Raw genomic sequence first — 15,976 nt, forward strand, 5'->3', positions numbered from 1 at the left:
GAGCCCCTCAGCCGTGGATGTTGAGGGAGGAGGACAGTGCTGTTCCTTCACCGCCCCCTATTTTCCTGCCTCTAGTAGGAATTGAACCAATGACCTTTCAGCCCTCAGCCCTCTGCTCTAAGCATTAGGCCACAGCTCCCCACACGGCGGACCCAGCATCAGAACCGGACCTGGAGCAGTGGAACACGGGTCACGGAGGTGTGAGTGTCCGGTGATCACCCGGGGAAGAGACGACCTCTGCTGCACTGTGGGAAGGCGGCGAGTGGGCGGAGTCAGTGTGGAGCTCTGAATGATGTTCTACTGGAGAACGTTGGGTGGTTGTGTGTATGTTTCTCTGCTCCGGACCCCCTCCCTAAACCCCACAGGCCGAGCCCTCCCTTAAATGGCAGTGTTCTGTTCAGGTACTGTCTGAGGAACAGAGACAAGCTCCAGGAACTGGTCCGATCCATGGAGGTCCAACTCCACCACAGTAAAATCTGTCTACATCACACCGAGAGTTAAGGGTGTCTTTATTTCTGCTGCGATAAATACAACAGAGGGATTTTAATAATCCTCATCTGTGTTGATGCTGACAGAGCTCCTCTTCTATCATCTGTGTGTGTGTGTGAATGTGTGAAAGAGAGTGAGTTGTGTGTGTGTGTGTGTTGGAGAGTAATATCCAGCCCACGGACAGTTTCCACTGGCTCAGAGTTAAAGAGCCGAGAGCTGAGTTTTCCTGCCAAACTCCATCAGAGCTCCGACAGCGTCACATTCAGACCTCAGCATTCACTCACTCACTCACTCACTACATACTCACTCATTCACTTACAGATGAGTGAAAGGGAACATCTACGATTGTGGGAAACACAGTTCTCTCTGATTTGTTTACATTCAGAAGCTCCTCATCTTTTAAGGTGGAGTGGTGTGTGTGAGTAAGAAGCGACTGTATATTTTAAGGTGGAGCGGTGTGTGTGAGTAAGAAGCGACTGTATTTTTTAATGTGGAGCGGTGTGTGTGAGTAAGAAGCGACTGTATCTTTTAAGGTGGAGCGGTGTGTGTGAGTAAGAAGCGACTGTATCTTTTAAGGTGGAGCGGTGTGTGTGAGTAAGAAGCGACTGTATATTTTAAGGTGGAGCGGTGTGTGTGAGTATGAAGAGACTGTATGTTTTAAGGTGGAGCGGTGTGTGTGAGTAAGAAGCGACTGTATCTTTTAAGGTGGAGCGGTGTGTGTGAGTAAGAAGCGACTGTATATTTTAATGTGGAGCGGTGTGTGTGAGTAAGAAGCGACTGTATCTTTTAAGGTGGAGCGGTGTGTGTGAGTAAGAAGAGACTGTATGTTTTAAGGTGGAGCGGTGTGTGTGAGTAAGAAGCGACTGTGTCTTTTAAGGTGGAGCGGTGTGTGTGAGTAAGAAGCGACTGTATCTTTTAAGGTGGAGCGGTGTGTGTGAGTAAGAAGCGACTGTATCTTTTAAGGTGGAGTGGTGTGTGTGAGTAAGAAGCGACTGTATCTTTTAAGGTGGAGTGGTGTGTGTGAGTAAGAAGCGACTGTATCTTGTTGGTGTCTGAAGTGTAAATTGTCTGTAAGTGTTTATTCACTGTTTGAATTTCCACAGAAACTCATGTGTAACTCGAGCTGTTTAGTTTTGTAGCACTTTCGCTCTGCGTTTACTTTCATGCAGTTAGCGCTCTCCTGAATTTAGAGTCAGTGAACATTGCCTTTAAATTCAGCCACAAACAAGATATATTTCATCTTAAAAGAGGTAGACAATTGTAGGTGTTCCCTTTACGAGGGTGTAATCTATACCTCTACAGTCTTCCATTTTGTTTGTATACAATCTCTGCAGTGAGCGAGGCGCCCGCTCCACAACACCCTGACTGACCTCAGACTACAGCCTCTGTAGATCCTCCTTATCTATGAACTCCTTTATTAACACCGCGCCTCATTAGCCGTGTCCAGCTCTGAGCCATTCACCGAGGTCAGTAACGTGTCCAGACTCTGAGGGTCCGGTCAGGGGGCTTTTCTGATGTATTCCTCTCTTGTTTGAAGTTTGTAAACTTGGGAAACAGCACCATCTGCTGGCTATATCCAAGAATGTATTCAGCACTGTGTTAAAGCGCTACAAACACACGTGAGACTCAGGAGCAGCTGCACATGACTCTGTGCTAGAGTTGGGCACAGAAGGTCTAAAGCCCCGGGGAACGGTGGAACTGTGTTCTGTGGAGAGACTGAAGGAGCACCATGCAGTAAGTTCGGGATGATTCTGGATCTAGAACTAATCACTAACTCTGACCTCAGTGAGGTTTATGAGGTTGAATGCCATCCGATCCTCACAGCAATGTTCCTACAGCTAGTGTAAATGTCGTTTTTTTTTTCTCTGTGAAGTGTTGCATAAATTACAACAGCCACAAGATTACAACCACGTTATCACTGTATCACACACACACTCGGCTTCATTGTCCTCTCACTGTCCCCTCTCTGTCCTCCCTGGTGTGTTAGTGTGTGTTGTGCTGGTGTAGAGTGGATCAGACACAGCAGTGCTGCTGGACTTTTTAAACCCCTCAGTGTCTGTACTGAGAACAGTCCAAAGGTTGATACATGTTTGATTTTTTGCTTTTCTCCAAACCTCCACCACAACAGCACAAACGCTCACAGGTCGTCTACACGCTCGGCCGTCGCCTCACGTCTGTTTACTGCCGCTCTGCAGCGCCCCCTGTTGATGACGTATTCTGTGACGTATCCTTGGTTTCCAGTAAAACTGGTGTAAACACGGGGACAGTTCAGGAACCACAGATCTTTTGGTGGAAAAGGGCTATGTGTAAACAGTGTGAATGTTTTAAAATGACATCCAATCAGAACAGAGGACATTTACATACATCAGTCTGGAGGCAGCAGGTTTTAATTCTAAAAAACGGAGAGTTTGTGAAACATGGGTTTCGTAAAGAGTTTGGGGGAAATTTACATAAAGATCAAAATAAAAAGATAAAGCACAGAACAAACGAAGATTACAGAGATTTATTTGTGACGCAGCGTGGAGCAGGACGTGAGACACAAAGAGAACTGACCACTGACCACTCCCACAAAACATCTGGTATAAAACAGGAACTTAAACCGCTGTCAGCTGTGTGTAAAGATCTCCCAAGGGGACTGGAGGTGGACAGGGGTCTGGAGGTGGACAGGGGTCTGGAGGAGGGCAGGGGGCTCAGAGCTGGAAGGTGGTGGAGGTCTGGAGGAGGGCAGGGGTCTGGAGGAGGGCAGGGTCTGAAGGAGGGCAGGGGGCTCAGAGCTGGAAGGTGGCGGAGGTCTGGAGGAGGGCCGGGGTCTGGAGGAGGACAGGGGGCTCAGAGCTGGAAGGTGGTGGAGGTCTGGAGGAGGGCAGGGGTCAGGAGGAGGGCCGGGTCTGAAGGAGGGCAGGGGGCTCAGAGTTGGAAGGTGGTGGAGGTCTGGAGGAGGGCAGGGGGCTCAGAGCTGGAAGGTGGCGGAGGTCTGGAGGAGGGCCGGGGTCTGGAGGAGGACAGGGGGCTCAGAGCTGGAAGGTGGCGGAGGTCTGGGCCATGGCGTTGTAGATGAAGGTGTTGTTAAAGGGGACAAACTGGTGTGTGATGATTTTGATGGCTTCCTGCGCCGCTGCACCTGGAATTAAAGAATAATATTCAGAGTTATTAAACCACAGTGAGCTCTCTCTCCACACACTGAGGACTGTTCTCTCCGCAGCTGAGTGTGTTCCAGGAAAACCTCCGTGAAGCCGGTCCCTGCTCTGATCAGAAAATGAATAGTCTCTTTTTGTCAGTGCTGCTGACAACTAATGTGAACGCTGCTGTAGCTTCAGAGATTTTACAAGCGCTGAGTTTGTGCTGGAGCTCTGTGTTTCCTGGTGATTGACAGGTCTCTGGCCAATCAGAGCTCTGCAGGGTTTACACCTCACATTCAGGTGGAACCGTAAGAGAACAGCGACTAAACAAGAACCCGGTTCCAGGAGCAGGACCAGATGTGGACATTGGGAAAGAGGAAGAGTCCAGTCGGTTCCATGTGGTGGAAAGTGGTGTTAGATACATTGTGTGTGTCTGTGAGTCTCAGAGGAGACTCTGTCCACACTGGAGTCCACTGACTTTGTTTTGTGTAAACGCTGTGTAATTGTGTGTGTAATAATCTCACCTCCCAGAAACGCTGCCACCGTGTGGGGCTCCGCAGCTCCGTAACGACAGCTGGAAAAAAGACCAGACCCTTAACACACTGCAGTAATTCAGAGCTTTTACAGAAACAGAACAGAGACAGAATACTAAAGAAATGCAGAAATATTAAAGCAGTAAAACAAAAGAGTTAAAATAATACAATAAAATTAAAACATTTAAAAACAATTAAATTAAAAATAAAAACATAAGAGGCCATTAAAGCACCACTGGGTAAGAGCCTGTGTCTTTGCTCTTGGGCTCCCCCTGCAGTGATGAGACACAGGTGAGATTTCAGGAGATTGTTCCAGTTGTGAAATGGTTAAACTCACAACTCATGGATGTAGTCGTCTTTAACGCTGACGCTGAGCCCCAGCTCCTGCAGCAGACTGTTCACACACACCTTCAGCTTACTGATGTCCTCCTCCACCTGGTAATTATACACACCTGTACACACACACACACACACACAGAAATGAAGAGAGGAGGGTGTAAGCAGTGACTGACGAATGAATGAAGCATAAGGCACCAACCAAATCTTCCCTGGACCACTGCACTGGAGCAGAACTGTACCTTACTCTAAATTAACTGTAGATTTTAAAGTTTTTATGTCATTCACTGCGTTTCATCTCCAGGACTTTTATTGTGTATTTTATTCTCCACAGTTGTATATTGAAAGATTACAGAGACCCCCCTCTCCTTCTGGAGAAGAGAATGTAATGAACCTTTAGGAACACAACTGGACTCTAACACCACTGCTGTACCTTTAAAGATACACTACACTGTCTGTACCTTTAAAGATACACTACACTGTCTGTACCTTTAAAGATACACTACACTGTCTGTACCTTTTAAAGATACACTACACTGTTTGTACCTTTAAAGATACACTACACTGTCTGTACCTTTAAAGATACACTACACTGCTGTACCTTTAAAGATACACTACACTGCTGTACCTTTAAAGATACACTACACTGTTTGTACCTTTAAAGATACACTACACTGCTGTACCTTTAAAGATACACTACACTGTTTGTACCTTTAAAGATACACTACACTGTCTGTACCTTTAAAGATACACTACACTGTTTGTACCTTTAAAGATACACTACACTGTCTGTACCTTTTAAAGATACACTACACTGTTTGTACCTTTAAAGATACACTACACTGTCTGTGCCATTAAAGATACACTACACTGTCTGTACCTTTAAAGATACACTACACTGCTGTACCTTTAAAGATACACTACACTGCTGTACCTTTAAAGATACACTACACTGCTGTACCTTTAAAGATACACTACACTGTCTGTACCTTTTAAAGATACACTACACTGTCTGTACCTTTTAAAGATACACTACACTGTCTGTACCTTTTAAAGATACACTACACTGTCTGTACCTTTTAAAGATACACTACACTGTCTGTACCTTTTAAAGATACACTACACTGTCTGTACCTTTAAAGATACACTACACTGCTGTACCTTTAAAGATACACTACACTGCTGTACCTTTAAAGATACACTACACTGCTGTACCTTTAAAGATACACTACACTGTCTGTACCTTTTAAAGATACACTACACTGCTGTACCTTTTAAAGATACACTACACTGCTGTACCTTTAAAGATACACTACACTGCTGTACCTTTAAAGATACACTACACTGCTGTACCTTTAAAGATACACTACACTGCTGTACCTTTAAAGATACACTACACTGCTGTACCTTTTAAAGATACACTACACTGCTGTACCTTTAAAGATACACTACACTGCTGTACCTTTAAAGATACACTACACTGCTGTACCTTTAAAGATACACTACACTGTTTGTACCTTTTAAAGATACACTACACTGTTTGTACCTTTAAAGATACACTACACTGTCTGTACCTTTTAAAGATACACTACACTGTCTGTACCTTTTAAAGATACACTACACTGTCTGTACCTTTAAAGATACACTACACTGTCTGTCCCTTTAAAGATACACTACACTGTCTGTAGCTTTAAAGATACACTACACTGTCTGTAGCTTTAAAGATACACTACACTGTCTGTACCTTTAAAGATACACTACACTGTCTGTACCTTTAAAGATACACTACACTGTCTGTAGCTTTAAAGATACACTACACTGTCTGTACCTTTAAAGATACACTACACTGTCTGTAGCTGTAGTGACAGTAATGTTCCTGTACTGTACCTTTAATTCTGAGAGTTTACATGAGTCCGGCAATAATCTGATTCCTTCTTCGCAGCTAGGGTTGAGTGGTATGAGGGTAACACCATATACTCCAGTAAAAATGAGGGCAGTATTAATAACCCGTGTGTGGGGCGTCAAATCATTGTTCGGTGTCTAAATTAAGCACAAGGCCAGAGTTCATTTACGTGCATTTAAGAGAGCCACAGGGAGGGTGTGCTGTGGGAGCTCACTGACTGCTGATGTCACACTCTGAAAAGAGGTGGGGGATAAAACACGAGCCCAGTCGCCCCCCGCAGTGTGAGTTTAGAGCTGAGTTTGGGTTAAAACAGAGGAAACACTCAGAAGAGCCTTCACTCGACTCACAGCTATGAGGCTTTATCTCTAAATGTGTGTGATCTGAGCCTCAGGACAGAGCGCTCAGTTCTAGTTCTGATGGTTCTAAAGGCTCTGCTGGTACCTGGATAGCGTGAGTGCTGCTGGTAGAACCGGTCCACAGAACGTAGCATCAGATACAGAACCATCTCACTGTCTGGATTGTCCATGCTGGAAGCTGAAACACACACACACATTATTCCATCTGAACTGAAACGTAACTGTAACGCAGTTATAACCGCTCCGTCCAAAAGGGGACTAATGAAGCAGATGATGTTGTGCTTTACAGACTGCCACTGGATGAAATATCCACTGGGGGGCGCTGTTGTCCACACTCAGAGGTGTGTGATGTAAGTATTTATTTGAGGACAGCGATTCGTCCTCTACCCTGTCACCTCGAGGAACTGTGATCCAACACCAAAGGCCAGTAACCTGGGTACAGCCTATCAGAGTGAAGTGGGTGGGGCTTATTATATGGACACACCCACACTGAGATGACTGGGTTATTTTAGAAGGCTAGGGGTGATAATGTGCTGAGCTGATTCTCGAGCTGCCGAGTGTGGTCTGTTTGAAACAGATTAGCGCTCTTTGGGTTTGTTAATAACACAGTTACTGCTGTGAGACCGCGGCATCTCCAACTTTAAACCAGCTTTAAACCAGCGCTGTCCGATTGGACCCCCTCTCAACCACTAGAGGGCGCTACATCACATTAAAGGTCTTTATTCTGTATTTGGTCCAGGTTCCTGTGCTGCCTGGGTCCTGTTAAAATCATTGTGTGTGTGTGTGTGTGTGAGAGAGAGAGAGAGACTCACTGATGGTGTCTTTGTAGAAAGTGTCGGTGCTGAACTCTTCAGCCAAACTCCTGCAGCGCACCACCCTCAGGAACGCTGCATTTTTACCTGAAAAACAAACCAAAATTACAGTGTTATTACACTGATAATAAAGTTATTACACTGATAATAAAGTTATTACACTGATAATACAGTTATTACACTGGGGTAAAAACCCTGCCAAACTGGACAGTTATTGGAGAGTGTGTTACTCACAGAAAAGTCTGATGTCGTTTTCTGAAACACACTCTGGAGGCTTCCACAGAAAAAAAAATAAAGATTAAAGATTAAACTTCAAATGAAACTCCACTGCAGTTGTCCGTCACAGGGAGTAAACAGTGAACCCCGTGTTTTTAAAGATGAACCTCACCTTGCCCACGTTCTGGAGGTGAGTCTGGATGTGTTTGGACACGACAGCAGCATCCTGCAGAGCCTTCTCTCTGTAACTGTGTAACAAACACACTGCGACGATTCATACACACAAAATAACTCAGTGAATCACTCTCAGTGAATCACTCACAGTGAATCACTCACAGTGAATCACTCTCAGTGAATCACTCTCAGTGAATCACTCTCAGTGAATCACTCTCAGTGAATCACTCTCAGTGAATCACTCACACCGGATCACTCTCAGTGAATCACTCACACCGGATCACTCTCAGTGAATCACTCACACCGGATCACTCTCAGTGAATCACTCACACCGGATCACTGTCAGTGAATCACTCACACCGGATCACTCTCAGTGAATCACTCACACCGGATCACTCTCAGTGAATCACTCACACCGGATCACTCTCAGTGAATCACTCACACCGGATCACACACACTATGGATCACTCACAAAATCTTCTGATCTGAATAAATCACCAAATCGTTAAATCGGAATCATTTAGAGTAGAAAAGAAATCATTCATTTGGATCATGTACAGGAGACACTGCATCATTCATACACAGTGGAGTCTGAATCATTTATAGTACAGTAGTGTGTGTGTGTGTGTGTGTGTGTGTTTACGTACACATTCTGTAAGTTGATGAATTTGTCTGAGTCAGCGATCATGTCGGGAATTTTTCCACGGAGCGGGAGAAGACCATTCCCTTCATTCCGAACAAAATCTCGCACACCTCTCACCATCAGCCAGAACACAGGAGTCTACACACACACACACACACACACACAGACATGAAGGCACTGTGTTCCTGAGCAGCAGAGAACACTGATCAGAGCACCTCTGGTAAAACTGACTTGAGACGTGATGTTCTCACACTGCTCCGAGTTGAAGATGTCCTCCACGGCGCTGGAGATCTACACAGTCACACAACAACAGGTTCATTTTACTCTTTTAAACATAACATTGCTCTTAATTCTCCTTAACGAAGGCAGAAAGACGCTGGAGTGTGTGAGGAGTGTTCTCAGTGTGAGCAGCAGCGGTGATGATGATGATGATGATGAAGTAGGTGAGTGTCGAACCTTCGTGGCGTTCAGTGCAGTGTTTACGTTCTTTATTGCTTCATCAAAGTTCTCCTCCTCCTCAGGAGCCCCGCTTTCGTTCGTCCGGATCCCTGAACGTATACAAACAAAAAGAGTGGAAACACAAACAAACAAACAGACGAATGAAGAGACATTTCTTCTTCCTCTTCCAGTGACTTCCTGTGATGTCAGAGTCGAGGCGGAGAACAGGTCGGACTTGGCGTGAATAAACCTTTAGTCTGTCCTTTAAATGCCGTTCATTATCAAATAAAGACCATAGCATTTAACAACGATGTGTTACCGCCTCTGATGAGCTGCCTGAAAGCCTCCTTCTCCTTGTAGTTCTTGGGTAACTGGACGTCGTGCTGGAGAGAGAGAGAGACAGAAACAGAGATATTACAGTCCGAGGGTCTCAGTGCGACAGGAATCAGATCTGATCTAACACTGGACTAGCGCTGGGTTTAGACTTCAGTGAAGTTTTAAACCAGGATTCTGGGATATTACTGAATGAATATAAAAAACCTTTAAGGGGACAGTGAGGGGACAGTGGAGCTGAGAGAGGGGACAGTGAGGGGACAGTGGAGCTGAGAGAGGGGACAGTGAGGGGACAGTGGAGCTGAGAGAGGGGACAGTGAGGGGACAGTGGAGCTGAGAGAGGGGACAGTGAGGGGACAGTGGAGCTGAGAGAGATACAGTGAGGGGACAGTGGAGCTGAGAGAGGGGACAGTGAGGGGACAGTGGAGCTGAGAGAAGGGACAGTGAGGGGACAGTGGAGCTGAGAGAGAGGACAGTGGAGCTGAGAGAGGGGACAGTGGAGCTGAGAGAGGGGACAGTGGAGCTGAGAGAGAGGACAGTGAGGGGACAGTGGAGCTGAGAGAGAGGACAGTGAGGGGACAGTGGAGCTGAGAGAGAGGACAGTGAGGGGACAGTGGAGCTGAGAGAGAGGACAGTGAGGGGACAGTGGAGCTGAGAGAGAGGACAGTGAGGGGACAGTGGAGGTGAGAGAGGGGACAGTGAGGAGACAGTGGAGCTGAGAGAGGGGACAGTGAGGGGACAGTGGAGCTGAGAGAGGGGACAGTGAGGGGACAGTGGAGGTGAGAGAGGCGACAGTGAGGAGACAGTGGAGCTGAGAGAGGCGACAGTGAGGGGACAGTGGAGCTGAGAGAGGGGACAGTGAGGGGACAGTGGAGCTGAGAGAGGGGACAGTGAGGGAACAGTGGAGCTGAGAGAGGCGACAGTGAGGGGACAGTGGAGCTGAGAGAGGGGACAGTGAGGGGACAGTGGAGCTGAGAGAGGGGACAGTGAGGGGACAGTGGAGCTGAGAGAGGGGACAGTAAGGGGACAGTGGAGCTGAGAGAGGGGACAGTGAGGGGACAGTGGAGCTGAGAGAGGGGACAGTAAGGGGACATGTTTTCTATTTAAGTGTTTTACCTCGTTGTACCACTTTTCCAAATACTTGGCGACTACGATGATCCACGGAGTGTGACTGTGGTCCTACAACAACAAAATGGATAAAGATGATTAGAAACAGAAAAAACAGAATGTCTCCATCTCTCAGCGCCCCCTGGAGACCACGCCTCTGAAAACTGAGATTAAAATAAACCCTACGTCTGGAAACCCTCCAGTTCCTGCGTGACGTTCCCGCGTGACCAGCGCTTTGACCTCACAGTGTTCTGACCGACCCGGTGCTGAAGGTCTCCAGGTTCTGAAGTGATGGATGAATCTGATGGAGATGACTGTGGAATAACCACCTAGTGTTCAGAACTCGCACTGCTGCGTTAGCCTTTTACACTAGATCTGGTCCTGAACACGCATCCTGACTGACGTTAGACGTAGAGGAGGGTAGAGAGATACTTGCTGATTGACCGTTCGCGTAGACAACCGTCTGTGTCATAAACGTAAGTGTTCATCATCTCTGTGCTGCGCTCGGAAGAATCAGAATCACTTTATTGGCCACTGGAAAGTGTTAACTCAATCTGTGCAGTGAAACACACATTTAAACACACACTGGTGAACACTAGGGGGCAGTGAGAACACATGGGCAGCCCTAGCCACGGCACCCGGGGAGCAGCTAGGGGTTACGTGCCTTGTCCAAGGGCACTTCAGTCCTGACCTGCCGGGTCTGGGGATCGAACCGGCAACCTTCCAGTTACACAGCACCCCCTTGTGGAGATGTTCAACCTGCTAAACATGAGGGAGTGAGTGACTTCCAAAGTAACAAGAAAAGACCCCAGTTTCCAGGCCTCACCCTCTTCTCCATGTTGTCCAGATTATACGAGGCAAAGTGGTTTTTGAGTTCGGTGAAAGGCTGATCCAGTCTCAGATCTTCCAGAGCGTTATCGGGGTGAGATTCCACAACTGAGTGAGAAATAAACGACAAAATCACTCTCTGTTCATCACTGAGTGACAGAGGCAGGGAGTAACTACTTTCATTTACATTTGTTTGTTTGTTTGTTTGTTTACCTGTGTGTTCCTTCACCACAAGTCTCATGTACCCCACGAGTCCGTACGTCCTACAGACGAGGAACGGCACTCTGGCGTTCCACAACTCTGCTCCCAACCTCAAACACACACTAGACACACACACACACACACACACACACACACACACACAATAAACACAAGCACTCCACTATTGTGCAGCTGCCCCCTGGAACCGCTGTGGGTGGGTTCCAGGACCCCCATCAATACCAAAATCCCAGGAAGTCCCAGTGGTGGAGTATCTGTGAATGACCTCTGACCGTACACTTTAAACCCCTGAGGCCACATCTGAGCTGATCTGATTATACTTTGATATTTTAACAAATGTCACTTCCCTAAAAGTATTTGTTCCCAAAAAGCAACACATAATCAACACAAACCCAGCAGCAATAACGTGAGAGACGTCTGTACGTCATTCGTCTGTTTAAATTCACTCTAAACAAGGACTTCCCAAAAACCTATTGTCAAAGGTGCTGATATAAAGTGTAAAAACACATCGTGACGTTTCCTTTAGAGCTCTGAACGCTTTCTGAGATTTTAATTAGTTTTCATTTTGCTATGAATCTGATGTGACAATGTATTTTTCTAAATCTGTGGCTCACACTCTTCATGAGACAGGTGTGAGACACAGGTGAGAAATCCCCTCCCCACCGTCAGAGTTAACAACCCTTTAGCCCCCTCCACTTCAGTGAGAACGACTGAACCATTTGTAAACTGTGGTATTTATTTATTTACAAAGGAACGGACTGCTTTGGAACATCAGAGCCATCCGTATGAGCTAGGGTTAGGGTTAGGGTTCAACCTCTATGTATTTGAACAGACCCTTTAATGTTTCTGGTGTGTGTTAGTTTTGTAAGTGTTCGCAGCTCTGCTGTACCTCTCTGGAAGCTGGACTCCGATGACTAAAGCGAATCTGTGGAAGAATTCCGGGTCGTTCTCCAGGAGTTTTTCGGGACTCTGAGTGAAAACACAAAGTGAATCGGGGCTGTGAGCAGCTCCCACCCACTGAAGGAGGGAGAACTGATCTGAGCTCATGAAGCTGTTTGTGAAAAAGTGCTCACCTCCTCCACAAAGTTCCCGGACACGTCGCTGTTGAGCTCCTGCAGAAACTCTGTCGCAGCTTGAGCTCGGTTCTGTTTAAAGCAAACAGCACAGAAATATCCCATAATGCACTTTTTATTTTTATTATTCTGCTTTTCCACTGCATGGGATCGGATCGACTCGCTTCCACCTGGTCTCTTTTCCACTCCCACAGCTCCTCCCTGAGAAACGGAGCCGGTGTCGTCTCAAACCCGTCTCTAACTGGAACCGTGGGCTTTAAAAACCACAACAACACGGAGGTAGAGTCAGGAGCTGTTCACTCTGTGTGTGGCGTGTTGTTGTTGTTGATGTTTGGACTGAACACAGCTCCGCCCCCAGTTCATCTTTCGCTGGAGATTTTCCTCAGACACCGAGCCAAGGAGCGTCTGCCCCTCTTCAGAAACCCCTCGGGGGAACGTTACGAGCTGCTGCTGAGAGTCGGATAAAAACTAATGTGAAGGCTGCTGTAACTTCAGAGATTTTACAAGCGCTGAGTTTGTGCTGGAGCTCTGTGTTTCCTGGTGATTGACAGGTCTCTGGCCAATCAGAGCTCTGCAAGGTTTACACCTCACATTCAGTCCCTGCTCGGCTCAGCTGGAACCGTAAGAGAACAGTAACTAAAGAGAAGAATTGACCGGTGGAAAAGCAGAAGAGTCGAGTGGAGTAGGTTCCATGCAGTAGAAAAGCCCATTAGTTTCCTCATTAGCATATTTTAAGTCTCTTCATTAGCATATTTTAATAAGGTCCTGCAGGTAGCTCACCTTCCCGATGCTGTCGCTGCTGAGAAAGAAACTGCAGAGGAACAGAATGGAGGCCGTTAGAGAAATTACACAGCGCTGCATTACTGTGATGTGTCTGAGCCACAACAACAACTTTTATTATGAAAATAGTTGGCAATTAATTGTTTCACTGATTAATTGGTGTACTGTTTATTCCACACTGACACTGATGTATAATCCGTCTGTCTGCTGCTCTGGGCCTGTGCCACGGTTTTACTGAGTACTCCATACGTGGTGTAAACAAATAACATTTATGTTCACGGAAAAAGCCCAATGTCGCTTAAAATACACAGATCTGGCAACCCTCGTGATGGTAGTGAAGGCTATGGAGTGAACCACTGTGAGGCAGATGAAGGGGGAATACAGTTCTTCAAAACTTAAAAACTAATTTAACGTGTCTTTAATCAGCACACGTTTATCACTGCGTCTCACTGTGTATTATTTAAAATGATAAAGTTATGTTTAAAGCTTGTATCTAACTCTACAGGAGGGAGGGGTGTGTTACTTGTTGCCGACGTCTTCTCCGTTCACTTTGTGTCCGTCCACGATGGTGAACGCCCCGATACCTGTCAGAAACATCAGGAGAGTGTCACACACAGACAACTCCTCATCAGCATCACTCACACGGCTACTGACGCTGGAACATTGCTGTGAGGATCTGATGGTGTTCAGAATGTGTGTGTGTGTGTGTGTGTGTGAGAGGTTCTACCTGGGAGAATGAGGTTCTTGAGGATCTCGGTTCCAGTTGCGCAGCAGTTGATGAGGCAGATGTGAGCGTTCTCCAGGGCCTCCTGACCATGGTCTCCCCACAACCTTCACACACACACACACACACACACAAAAGATTAGTTATTTTTGTCAACGTGCAGTGTAAAACCAAACTGTGGCTCTGCATTTCACACACACACACACACACACACACACACACACACACACAGAGCAGTGAGGGAGCGGGGGGCAGTTGGGGGTTCGGTGTCTTGCTCAAGGGCCCCTCAGCCGTGGATGTTGAGGGAGGAGACAATGCTGTTCTGAATCTGCAGCGTTCCAAACACACCTCAGGAACAGAGATTCAGACTGGGTTTCATACCTCACACACCTGAGGAGCCAATCCCCTCAACGTGGGGGCGGGGCTTTCCAGCTGCAGGTGAACTGTGGGGGTGGGGGGAGATAGAGGCGGGGACCATTTGCATATTCATACATCACTGCTTAATGAATGAAGCCGTAGAGTCACAGCTCTGGGGACTTTTATTGTGGAAATAACTTCTACATCAGTCACTCTGAACAGAGAGGAGTTTAAGGGGTTAATCCAGGTCTTCCCTTTTATCTATTGAGAAGAAATGTCCTCGGCAGGGCTCCGTAGTGTTATGAATATTATGGGGTGTCTCTGGGTGCTGAATGGAGTGGTTGTATTTTTACTGCAGCGCTTTATTACACTTTAAAACCCACAACTTAGAGCTTAATTACACTGCAGACACTATCGATTTATAAGATTGTCTTCTGATTATTATGGGGTGTGTACTGTGTGGAATGGACTCAGGGAAACCCTCATTTTCAGCAGCTCAATTAAACACACACACACACACACACAGATACAAAAATAAGATGAGTATTGTGATTGTGGGGTGAATGAGCTCAGTCTGTAACATTAGTTGCAGCAAAGCGATGAAAACCAGCTCAGCGCACACACACACACTAGTGTCCAAATAAAGAGTGTTATTTTTACCTCAGCTGCCGGTCATATCTCTGCTCTTTGTTCGTTTTCTGTTCCGCCATCTTTCACTGTGTTTAACCTTAATGTTTTAAACAAATCCTGGCGATAAAACCCCACCGCCCGCGCCTCTCTCTCTCTCTCTCTCTCTCTCTCTAAACCCATCCGCAGATTCCACACACACTCGGGTCCCGTTCCAATCCGCGCTGTTCCCTCCTTCACTCGCCCACTTCACTTTATAACGACTTTCTGACGACACATCCCGCCGCGTATCTGCCCCTTTTCTTACAGCACTGTGTCCGAGCTTTAGATTAAAGAATAAAGTATCAGTTCATTATTTAAATCTTGTATAAATCAACATCTTTAGCTCATAAACCCGTCGCTCACTTTCTAGGGCACTAGCTGCCAAGGCTGCTGCTCTTCTTCGGCGCAGAGTTTTAGGGCAACACATTACACCCACACCGCCGCCTAGCGGTTAGTGATACACCCACAACTCAAACTAAAAACCAAGAAAACGAAAGGAGGATTTAATTAAAGATTAATTCTTAAATATACATATAACTAATAAAGAATAATTAATGAACTAGATTGAAACTGTGACGCAGGTGATTATTACAAATATTTATAAAAATCTAAACGCATTTTAATTTCATTCTAATCACCTGCAGAAATGTAATCAGAATAAAACTTAAAAAATAAAAATATAAAACAAGGAATAAACAGAACTTAAAATATATAAAAATACACACGCCAGATGGCGCTGTTTCACTGCAGAATTATCAGCGTTATTTATTCTGCAAACACACCCTACGACGGTGTAAACTAATTTTCATGGTTTTATTTCCAACATTAAAAAAAATATACAAAATAAAATAATAATAAAAAAGAGAG

At 46.0% G+C, this 15,976-nt stretch overlaps 1 protein-coding gene across 1 annotated transcript; it reads right to left on the bottom strand.

The window, feature by feature from the left end:
- Positions 1-2,466: 2,466 nt before the first annotated feature.
- LOC136678196 (NEDD8-activating enzyme E1 regulatory subunit-like) lies at positions 2,467-15,403 on the bottom strand. The gene is made up of 20 exons (XM_066656144.1): positions 15,101-15,403; positions 14,087-14,190; positions 13,883-13,943; positions 13,360-13,390; positions 12,580-12,651; positions 12,396-12,475; positions 11,501-11,610; positions 11,286-11,395; positions 10,469-10,531; positions 9,339-9,402; positions 9,038-9,129; positions 8,813-8,872; positions 8,586-8,719; positions 7,937-8,012; positions 7,783-7,822; positions 7,549-7,635; positions 6,822-6,914; positions 4,479-4,593; positions 4,133-4,182; positions 2,467-3,610 (listed from the first exon to the last, which is right to left on the bottom strand). The coding sequence occupies exons 1-20, from the start codon at positions 15,148-15,150 to the stop codon at positions 3,501-3,503; spliced, it is 1,602 nt and encodes a 533-aa protein (XP_066512241.1). The 5' UTR covers positions 15,151-15,403; the 3' UTR covers positions 2,467-3,500.
- Between the last annotated feature and the right edge of the window lie 573 nt (positions 15,404-15,976).

The sequence above is a fragment of the Hoplias malabaricus genome, chromosome Y (assembly GCF_029633855.1).
Source record: "Hoplias malabaricus isolate fHopMal1 chromosome Y, fHopMal1.hap1, whole genome shotgun sequence".
Classification (NCBI taxonomy): domain Eukaryota; kingdom Metazoa; phylum Chordata; class Actinopteri; order Characiformes; family Erythrinidae; genus Hoplias; species Hoplias malabaricus.